Source organism: Symphodus melops, assembly GCF_947650265.1.
Source record: "Symphodus melops genome assembly, chromosome: 12".
NCBI lineage: Eukaryota > Metazoa > Chordata > Actinopteri > Labriformes > Labridae > Symphodus > Symphodus melops.
In genome coordinates, this window is record NC_136702.1 from 5,569,065 (window position 1) to 5,581,126 (window position 12,062).

At 40.2% G+C, this 12,062-nt stretch overlaps 1 protein-coding gene across 1 annotated transcript in view; it reads right to left on the reverse strand.

Annotated features, from left to right (window-relative positions):
• The window catches only part of klf12b (Kruppel like factor 12b), a 44,859-nt gene extending 33,498 nt beyond the window's left edge, over positions 1–11,361 (reverse strand). The window contains 2 exon segments of the mRNA XM_079357328.1: positions 11,167–11,228; positions 11,230–11,361. Of these exon segments, the coding sequence (XP_079213454.1) occupies positions 11,167–11,228; positions 11,230–11,261 (94 nt within the window). The 5' untranslated portion in view covers positions 11,262–11,361.
• Positions 11,362–12,062: the final 701 nt, after the last annotated feature.

A 12,062-nucleotide genomic window follows, 5' to 3' on the forward strand; every position in this document is an offset into this window, starting at 1 on the left:
TTCTCATGCTTCATAGACAAGAGAAGATCTTTGCATTCATGAAAAAGGAGACCATTTATATATATATATATATATATATATATATATATATATATATATATATCTCATCAGAGAAAAAACATTTAAAGACTTTTTTTTTTTCTTTTAAAAAGGACTTTGTGCCTTTAACCTTTTAAAACATTATCAAGGCATGTTAAATCTGTTTTGGAAAATGGCTCTTCAGTGCCACAGTAGAAACAACTGTTTCACAGATTGGCTCTCTATATGATGAGTCAACTGACCTATATGTATGAAATCGGTGGAGTTTCCCTCTGAAGACCTTCTGATCTCTAAAAAGTACAGAGCAGGTAAACAGTGTAGATGCTGCTTGTTGGGTCTTATGCTTTTTTTTACAAGGTGGGGATGTGCTCTCCCTTAGTGTTCACTGCTAAATGTACTGAGATTGACTTAGTCTTTTTTTTTTTTTTTTTTTTGTTTCTTATCATTCCTGGCACTATGTGAATGGTCTCAGAATTTCCATTTCATAATCCGTGTTTTCCTTGGCAGGAGCACCCAGCAAAGTCTTTCAGATGCTTCTGGGACATTTTTGAACAGGGCTCAAGAGAGCAAAAGTGCTGCTACCTCCCTGTTCATAGAAACCCCCCCCCACAAGCACAATGGCATCAAACCACAGATTATATTCACATCCCTTTGATAAAAAGTTCCCTTTAGGGTTAAAAACCCCTTAGAGATGCACTCAACTGATGCACTTTACCTCAAAACACCCTGGTCTTTTTCCACTGGGAAATAAATCAGTCCCTCAGAGAGAAAAACAGCTTTCTTCATGAACACGGCTATTATTAGACAGAACACACTTCTCCTGTGTTGGACGTTTTCATCTCTGGGACATACAGCCCAATATGGGGAGCTTATCAGGTCACATCAATTTAAACTGAATGTCATCCCCTATCTGTCTGTCTGATACTTTCCAGGCTTCGCTTGTGCTTCATTTGATGTGGCGTTCATGAAAGTCTGGGCTCCCTGCTGCACTCACACATGTAGCCAGCGATTTAAAAATCATGTCAATGCTTCTGTTTCTTGATGACATGAAGTTTGCAGAAGGATAAACACACAATAAAAGGATCATTTTACATGAAGAGCCCGTCACCAGCAGCAAAATTATCCACGCTACATTGCTTTAGTGGTTGTTCTTCTTCTTTCAGTGAGGGAGGGTGTCATCAAAAAGAATACTTGTCAAAAAATGTCTTATATAGAAAACAATGAGCATTTATATAAGCAAAAGACTAGGAGGAGAATTGTCGAAGAGAAAAGTTAAAGATGCTCAGAATAAGTAGGCTGAATGGAGATACATGTAGCAAAGGGTGAGCGTTGATCTTTTGGACAGAATAGTTAATTAAGATCCATTGCAACTGGTCATTCAGAAAACTATGAGAATAAGACTTTTGACACAGTTTTGAAACCAGAAACATTGTAGCAACTCTTTACAGATTACAGACAAACACTTTTGTGTGAATTTCCCATCTATCTATCTATCTATCTATCTATCTATCTATCTATCTATCTATCTATCTATCTATCTATCTATCTATCTATCTATCTATCTATCTATCTATCTATCTATCTATCTATCTTTTTTACCAAGTGGAAAGCACCTCATTTAATGCAAAAATAAAGGTGCATTACGCCTAATTAATTATGTGAAATCCAATTTGTTCCTGCAAAATTACCTAGTTACATAACATCTTGTAAAAAGAAATTCTGCTTTAAATGTTTTACCTTCAGCATAACATACAGTCAATTCTACAACAGGAACAAAAACTAAATAGTCTGTGAACACAGCCCACGAAGAAACCACACACATTAGCACACAAGCCCACGGAAGTTCCCATATTTTTCTGGATTGCCCTTGGGTCTTTGCTATTTCTGCCAGGGGCAAGGGGGGATCCTGTGTCAGTAATCCTGTCGGGATGAGGTCGCCGGATGCGGCCCAAGTCCACTGCCTTCTGGAGCACACACACACACGCACACATTATTTACTTTTGGTGTGACACTGAATTTGTCAATGCTGTTTTATCATTTTTCGTTTTTCTGTTCCTCTTGTAGTGGTGAAGATTTGTCTTTGCGTGACCTTGAATTTCTTGTGTTGTATTATTTTGTTATATTGCCCAGTGACATTAGTGGTTACTAGGCTATTAGACATTACCAGACATGAGATAAACATTTATGTGCTCAAATATTAGGCAAACATCACACAACAACAATGACAATGTTTACATTTAAATAAAGCACTTAAAACATTTCTCAAATCTAGGCATTTAAGAGTTAAATGTAAGTGTCTAAAAGTCTACTTCAAGCAGATCTGACTCTTGTATCCTTCAAAAATGTACGAATGAGCAAAAAAAGATCAACCCTTTCAACAACAAGGAACTTATGTCAAACATACATATTTAAAGAGTTAAAGTATAGAGCCTTGTTTGTGACACTTTTCACTTTGCAAAAGCTCCCCACCTCCACCAGCAGCACCACCTCTGTCTCTGTGCATGTCTTGTGAAACTGTGGGAAATGAAGAAGCTGCTTATTCTGAGAGGAAACACTCAAAGCGAAAAAGAAGAGTCGGTGGCTGTCTGGTTTGTCTGCGTCTCCGTCTGTGTGTCAGACGCACTTCTTCTAAAAAGCTGACTTCCTGAGCCCCTGCTGTGTTCCACAATCTGGCTATACCACACACACAAACCTTATGACCTCTGTCTGCACCCACAATGAACCATATTTGTCTTAGATTAAAACAACGCTCACACTCAACTCTGTGTCTGAATATTGCAGCTCCGCTCATGAAAGGAGAATAAAGATGCCCATTCAACACAAACAGCCACCCACACACACCTACAGTGTGCACGCACACACTCAAGAAAAGACACACATAAACACACACACACACTTCCACAGAGAGGTAAACAGAAGAGTCTGACATCCTCTTGCATCATGTGCCTCAAATGCAGCAGAGAAACAGCTAAACAAGCTGTGACCGTGACAGCATTAAAGTGAGGTGGCATTACTCAAGTGAGCGTCGGCTTACAAGTCAAAGCAATTTGCGACACCGTTTGAGACAGTTTATGTCCAATTGAAGATCATTTTGATGTAATCGTGAGAAAGAATAAGTTAAATATTCAGTGCGAGGGCTGCACTATGGAACCACAAATAAACGACACAAAAAGGCGCCATGAGCTCTAAAGTGAATATGAAGTTTCGCTGCTACAACATAATCATCTGACCTCTCAAGAACACCCTTCACACACACACAAACACACACAAGCGCACACACCTTTGTAAATGCAGTAGGGTCAGTGGCTGTGCATCTAAAATAGCCTCTGACACAAAAACCTCACTTGTACCAAAGGAGGGGGAGGAGGAGCTGTGCAAACCAAGATTTAAACTTGACAGTGGTGTAATTGGCACAACCCTTCAGGAATGTTCTTTGCATGTCTATTGTCAGCCAGCATGACATGAGATATCGCCAATGTGCAATAAATGTGTTTAATTGTGAACAAAGATGTTCTCAAAGTAATGTTTATGGACTGTTTTTAAGTCTTTAGAGCTCATGCTTATCGTATACTTGTTACATGGTAACCTCTATCTGTACACCAAAGACGTCTTTAAACTCTGCCATTTTGACCTTTGGCAGAAATTCACTAGATTAAAACAGTGGTTCCCAAACTTTTGTTTCCTCTTAGCCCATTAGCATTGTTTATGCCTTTTCCTTATACACTGCAATTCAGGCTTCTTTTAGCAAAGTGTTTATAGTAATAAAATGAGTTTTGTTTTGCAAGCCGAATGGATATTAGCTAATATTTACTTTTATTTTGATACATCAGTAATATATATGACTCTGTACTCCGAAATCCAGAATAAATCCTACAGAGCAGAAATGTTGTTCTTTGCCATGACAAAGTTTTCACAAACAACATTATCTCATTCTAATTACCTGACAGTGACCGCAAAGTAACACAATTTAACCGTAAATTACACATTAGCAGATGTCCTTCTTATCCAAATAGTGTGAAGGCATGGGCCATTTGTGCCCTATACTCTATTAGGTTAAACAGGAATACAGGGTACAAGAAAAGATAAGACTGGTTTGTTATTATTCTATTTCATGCACATGTTTTAAATTGTGTTTATTGCTGAATATGTTTCTGTTCAAATTATAAAATGTGATTTAATGAAAAGCTTGAATATATGATTTATCACATCCTCATGTTTTAATTTGCCTGTTTAATCTTTATTCTCCTGTTTCTTTGCCTTATCTTGAAGCACTCTGAACTACTCCTACAGTGTGAAAGAGCCTGTATTATTCATTTCAATTTGTCTATTATTATAATTAAGCCCTTGTCTATGGAGTAGTTTACACACTGCACTGTATGTGTGCCTGAGAAAGAGGGAGGGTGATAGAGAGAAAGAGGTTAGCTTTAGTGAATCAATAAAAAAAATGCACTCAGTGACTCCGTTCAGGTCTCTTATTTACTCTTGGTGCCCCAGTCTGAGGTTGAGGTGACCAGGCTGCTAAATCAAACGGACACAGCTGCATTGTGGGCACTGTCCTGAACAGACTAGAGAGTAAATAAAATAATTTAAAACCTGTGATGATTTTCTTTGACACTCCTTGAAAGCTACAAATCAAAATATCACAGACAGTTTGTGTTACATGTGTATTGAACACCATGAGAATATATTGTGAAGGTATGAGCAGTCATATCACCCCGTGCAAATGGTTACCACTGCTCCACACGATCTCCTGTAGAAGGTCAGAGAGAAACTCTGTTCCCATTTCTTGCCCTTACAGAGAGGTGGGATGCATTAGATTTGCATCCTAACAATAACCTGCATCCTTTTCCCTCCCACCACCATCACTACCACCCACATACTCTCTCTCTCTCTCTCTCCTTCCACTCCCCGAGGGATGACAGTACACTCCTGCCCTAATGGGGGATTCTTTGCTACTGCCTCTTATCCCCCTAGGCTTTTATGTGTGTGGATTTGTGTTACAACATGTATGTCTGAATGTGCATGTGAGTGATCCCCCTTCCCCCAGCATATGCACTGTGTACGTACTACTCACAATAGCTTGTCTGACTAAATGCATCACGGCACATGTGCACTCATATGCACTCTGAAAGATCGACCTAGATGTTTTACAATAACTGGACAATGCAGAAGCACCAATACACTGACTCATCTACAGTATCTAATGTAAACAAGTCAGACAGAAATAATAGCAGCCCAAACGCTAAAACCAATCGTCTCCCAGTGCCCTTTTTTTCCCTCACTCTCCATCTATGACACACACAGCTCTGCCTGCACGAATATACACAAAAACACACATGCATTGCACTTAAGAGTCCTGCAGAGTCCTCTTGATGCAGCCTACCCTATCTAACCCTACTTTTTGCTGACACAACATAATCCACCCCAGCTCTCTGCACATGGAAAAAGACTATAACAGACCAAGCTAAACATTCCGACACACTGACACTTGTTACATCAAATGTGCGCTTGTGCGGTTATTTTCGCTCACAAGATTTTCCCCTCAGTTTGACCCATTCCAGCTCTCCAACGCCACTCAATAAAAGCCAGCAGCTGTGTTTACCTCTATTACTCATCTACTCACGCCTTCACTTCGATTGTTTTTCCTCTCTTTTTCAACTCATGCTGTCATGCCGTCCTGTGGTGATACCTGGTTGAAGCAGCTAATTGAGAGGAGTTATGGTCCATAGCATGAACCCACAATCAGTTTTGCTCAAGTCCAAAAAGACTGTGGAATGCCACAGGCACCCCAAATGGATTCCACATGTTTGAATAATTTCCTCTTCTAATAGCTGACCTAAAGCACAACTGGAAACGAGGTTCACAGTAATCTTTGCAGCATCCTTACATAGGTCTTGTAAAAGCATCAACAACAGCCATTTTCCTCTGACTTCACACTCAGGTTCGAACACTCAAATGCTTTTAATCCTCTACTGCTGTATTCCAAGTGTGAAATAATAAGAAATAAATGTCTTGTCCAACACCACTGCAGGGTTATATTACCTTTTTTTTTTTTCTTCTTTTTTTTGTTTTTAAAGCCCACCATATTTATTATACGACATGCCATGAAACAGAAGACAGTGTCTTACATTAGATTTTAGCATTTATTCACTCACATCCCTGTTCGCTTGCTAACATTACTAATAGCTGGAAATTACACCTTATTGTACTGTTCACCATTAAACTGGAATATCAGCAAGGAAATGGTTTGCTTACATTAGGTATTGTCTAACTGTAATGGTAGCTAATATTTTGTCCAACTTTTACAGCTAACTTGGTCTCAGTTGACTAGAATTATGAGCTGGCTAACTTTACCATTAGCCAGGGAATAATGATTTCACTGTTGATGCATGTAAAACTATAGTCATGTCAGCAAGGAAATAGTTGGATGCTAACGTGTTGTTGACTCTAAAAAACTAGATAATTGATTGATTGATAGCTCACAGGAGCTAATATGAGCAGTCAAATGATGTATAGTTTATCATACTGTAAGTTACAGCTAGCTTACATTTCCATTAGCTAGAAATGTAAGCTTCCCTGTCAAACGCTACACCATAAATGTAATATTAAAAGTTAATATCACTGTTAGGTGGCTAAAAATGCAACTCAATCACAGAGCATGTTAGCTAAGAATTTGTGAAATGTTTTCTTAAGTTAGCAAATTCATTACATTAACCTAAAGACATAGCCCTTCCAATTTTCAATGTTGATCAAAAGAAAAGCATCGAAATGATAGCAACTTGTCAGATACCTCCCATGTTTCTACAATTTGCAAAGCTGAAACTCAGTAAGATAATATTTTGGCATTTTTGCATCCCAACTAAAGTATCAAGTTGGAGGAATATAGCCTCTCTGTGAATAAAGTGAACTAATGCAACAGCCTTCTTACGTTTCTATAAAGGGAAACTCTTGCTGTAAAACCATCTCAAAAAGGGTCCAAAATACTTAAAAACGCTGACTTTAAATGCTCTTCGAACCTCTTTTTCTTGGCTTCCTTCCTTTCCTTCTTTTCCTCCTGTTCGGCGACCATATTTGGCTAAAGTTAAATACACACTAGGTTGATAGGGGAAACATCACCACAGATAGACAGGCCCTTCCACTGACATGCCTTTCCATCCTTGCCATGGAAACATGTCGAGCAACCTTAAATCAGAGTCTGGGGGCAAGCGCTGCTAAATGACTCATTTCCAGTAAGTACTGAGTGTGCTGCTGTGGAGATGGTGTCATTATGAGAAAAAAACTGGATCAATGGTTCGGTCAGAGAACCTAAATTCTACCTCATTTTAGTCTGTCTTTTGGTTTAAGAAAACCTCTTTCTCTCAGAAATAACACTCCAATTGAGAGGCTTCAAGTATCCATATGTTACACAAATGCAAGATTCTCACATTGATGTTTTACAGTCCTATAAGCACCCATGCTGCATTCATTCTTTTTGTTTGAGTTCACTATTTAGACTATCAACCTCAGCGTCATTTGTTGTTGCACAATACTTTCCGGGCTCTCTCTCTCTCCACCCTTCTCTCTCTTTCAGTCACAGAACACACTTGCTCTAGCACTCAAAGTACACCCTTAACTCAATTTTTGGTCAACAAACGTGGGTTGGACAAGGGGGTCAAAGGCTGAATCCACAAGAGAAATCTCAAAGGGAGAGAACATTTTGTCATCTTCTGACATGGTGAAATAACAGCACGGGGAGTTCAGCTCACAGCCATCACCAACAACTGCCCTATCTCTGACAAATAATGTTTGTTACCCAATTGGAATTAGGATTTTAACAAATTAATTGTTTTCTTCTACTGTAATTCATAAAGGTTGTTAATGAATTTACGTAAAGATTTTCAACAAAATTGTTAGGCGTACAGATGTTTTTTATGTTTACTGACTAGCTGGTTTTCTGCCAAAATGCCAAATTTTCAAAACAATATCGAGTTGTAGTATTTTAAGCATCATTAGATTGTTCATAGATATAAAAATCAAAAGAACCCAGTGTATTTAGGGATGCCAATGAATGTTACACTGCATCTGAAATCACATACAAATCACTATAGCTGATTAGTCATGTTGTGGCATTCATGATCAAATGATGAGTAAAAACTATTGACCCCTAGCACTTAATAGAATCTTGCAAATGCAATGATGCAATTAACGTCATGGAAAAAATAACCTGAATAGTGCAGGAAGGTTTTTTTTTCTTTCCATTAGCTCATTATGAACAGTCCTCTGTATTGAGCACCATATAAAGAGATGTAGTATAGAACAAGTTACTGATTTGGGATACAACAATTTATTTATTTTCGGGGGGGTTAACCCTCTTAATCTATGACCTTATTGTTCTATTGACTTTACAAGCTATGTTATTGTGATTGATTTTTAGAGTCTTTGCATGATGGCAGCTTCCTGTGGCGGAAAATCTGGGTTTCACACAATGCAATTTCTGAGGAAGGAGGCCACATCATATCCCACAATGCACCTAAGGCATACCAAGCCTCTATAATCTGCCTCTCTGGCCTCGGCTTACAGCTGGAGGACCCAAATGAATCCAGTCTTACAGTGCACTGCAGTCTATCTGCAATCGATGACGATACACTCCATAACACCCACCGGGATCAATGCTACAGCAGTCCGTCAATATGCCAGCAGTTAACCCAGCTGATTAGGGGTAATACAGGGAATTTCACATCTGGCTGAGTAAGACAGTGAGATTTCATATTGTAAGATCCACAGCAACTTCTTCCTGAAAGATTCCATCTGTCAACACACACCCAATTTGTGTGTTGTGATCTTTGGCAGACAGATGATGCCTTTAGTTGGGGAATCCTGTCTTGCAATTAAATGTGCAGGCCAGAGCGCTGTTGACGGACAGATAGGGTCTATCCGATGGTGATTGGCTTTTTAATTGAGTCCCCCCACCTGCACTGATCTGTATCATAAAACCATGGACCGTGTCTGGGGATGGGTTGTTGGGCTGTCGAAGGAATCAAAGTGACAGAAAGTCTGCAAGTTTGAAAGCTCTATCTGTGATCGCGCCACTCAGCTCTTATTCAGACTGTTTTCAGTTAAGTTGTTAGTTCAGTCTTCTGCTGGTTCAAGCTGTTATGTCCTCTCAGTACTAAACTAACGTTGCGTTATAAACACATTGTAAATAACCTTCAAAGCTCGAGAGTCATCTATTTTCGAGTTGTCACATAAAGATTGTTTTTGTGGCTTTTGTTTTCTGTCAAATATAATTTGAACAAGGAAGAAACATACAATGTAAAATCCCTGAGCTGACAAACAACTCTGTGGTCCCTAGAAATTGGTGCTCGACAGGAGAAAAAAAATAAAACAAAAAACACCTGTATAGTTTTTGCACCCAAAAAAAGTGATATTATATTGGCTTCTTGGAATGATTTGGTCGGCAATGCAAGTCAATATTTGCAAGTTTCAAATTACAGCACTCCAAAACAGTTCTTCTTCTCTGCTCACAAAAGTGCAGCTACAGAGTCCTCTCTCAATGTGAGGTTATATTTCCCTGCTAATTCATGCAGAAGGCGCCTTTGTAAATGGATTTAAGTGAGAGTTTAAACGGGCACTAATCTCACCCGCTGAACATCCAAGAGCTGCAGGGGGTCCCATCCGCACACACATGACCCAACCCGCCCCCTTCTCCTTTAAACATTCGTTTTTTTCTTCTTCTTTTTTTTTTTTTACTGTGGATGAGATCCCCACTTAAAAACACACAAACACACACCCTCCAGCCGCCACACATTTACAGGCGAGGCAGGGCCCCTCTACAACGCGGGGGTAAAGTCACAGAGGTCAGTGCTCAGTTTCCACATCAAACCCAGGAGCAGGGGCCAGAGTCTCATCTCCCCATCTCACTCCCAATCCTACCCCTCCTCTTCGCCAACACTCCCCCCTCCTCTTCCTCCTCCCCCCTTTGCTGGATGTACAAATGCCTTTGCTGTCAGCTCTGCCTGGGTCCCCTGTAATTGAAAATAACAGCCAAGGGCCAGCCCCCGGCCACTCTCCCCAACCTGGTGGCTCTCTGCCTCTCTGACAGCCACCCATCAATACCAATGACTATTACCCTGCAAGTGAGAGCGCTGCCGATGACATCCAAGACACCACCCCTGCAACACTCCCACACACGCACACACACAAACACACACACCTCCCCCCTAGTGTCCTTCCTCCGCTACCCGAGCCTCCTAATGTTTAACCCATTGCTAACAGCCTCTCTAAGCTGCTACAGTAGGCAAACAAGCCTGTCTCACACACTACAATTTCTTCACACAAACGCACACACACACTTTCACGCACACAATTCTCTTAAGGCATGCACGAAACTCTGGCAAGCTGCAAACTTTTTTTCCAGCGAAAGAGAGTTTGCTGCAGCCTCAGTTCACACTCTTTTATTTCCCACAAACACTTTTCTTCTTCTACACATTCTGCCAAAGTTATCGGTTTCTAAAGTTTCTTCAGAGGTAAATAAGTGACACTTGAGAATGTTTCACAACTGTAAAGTGAAGATGCTGCTGCTCATTTACAGTACAATCACTTTTTATGACAGCTTATGAATCTACAATTGGGGGAAAAGGTGTCTCATGTCCAGCCAACAGCATGCAGGGTCTCTTGTTTCCCCCCACACACGCACACTGACAAGACACCAAACACAATGCCATAGGTGATCAGAGCTGTCATCTGCCTTGACAGAGAAATGACAGCTGAACGAGACGCTGCGAAGACAAGCATAAAGCCCCAGCAATGTGACAAATGAAGCCCACAGCAGCGAGCCAGCACAGGAACAGGACGGACACATTCACACACAAAAGAAATAAATAAAAGCACAGACCTTGTCAGAAGCTGCAGAGCCGTGGAGATCAGGAGACTGTTTCCCTCTCTGTCTCCTCTCCTCCTCTCCCTCTCCTCTCACTCTAGCCTGTATGTATGTGTGCGTGTTTGTGTATGTGTGTGTGTGTGTGTGTGTGTGTGAGTGAGTGTATGTGAGTGCTCCCTCCCCTTCTGCCTCTCAGCTGCTCGGCTCAGGCAGTTCTCAGGAAATGAATGGGAGCGCACAGAGAACTGTTGTACTTGCAAATGACTTACCCCGAGTCACATGATCCGCTAAATGTAGGGTGGGCCGGTGGGTGGAGGCTTCATAAGCAAAAGGGAAGACAATATACTCTAAGCTTTAACAGCATGCATCGAATTACACGGGGCCCCTCCGGGGAGGTTTCCGACGCGTCCGCTCTCAGTCAGCCCGCTCTCCCTCTCTCCCCCTCCTGCTGCGCAGCGAGGAGCCCCGGGCTGGGGGTGAGCACCGGAGCACCTCCCCGTTTAAAGGGGACGGAGACGAAGGTGTGCACTAAGGAGGGGAAACAGCTTTATGTTTCAACTTTGATTTACGACGTGTATGTTTTGTCATGTGTGACACATTTTTGATATCAATAAGTGATAACACGTAGATTTGGAAGTTTGGTTTTTGTAGATATCAAAACAGTGTTTTGTTTTTGTAAATACCCTAATGATACAAATCACTTCGTCAATTTTTTTTTGTTTAAAGATTTAAAAGGTTTGATTGATTTATCATTATCTGATTAAACATATAGTTGTGACTAGTCTTTGATAATCATTGATAAACTCATTCTGACCGTTCAGCTTCTCGAAACCTGGAGATTTGTACTTTTTATTTACATTTGACAATAAACTTAACTTTAACATGATAGATAGATGTGGATTGGATTGGTCATCACAAAATGCAACTTTTGACATGAAATTGAGAGCTTTTGGATTGTAATTGGTTGTTTATAGTCCATGTATGAATTGATTAATTTAATAAACGTTAGTTTTATTTTTATAATAGATAACATTTAATTGCAGAGTTATTTTTTGTAGAGTTCAAGCAAAGGTATTAAACTTTTTTATATATAAATAACACCTTAAATGATGTATCTTTGAATGAACATCTTACAGTTGAAATACTTTTCTTTAACATCGTCAAC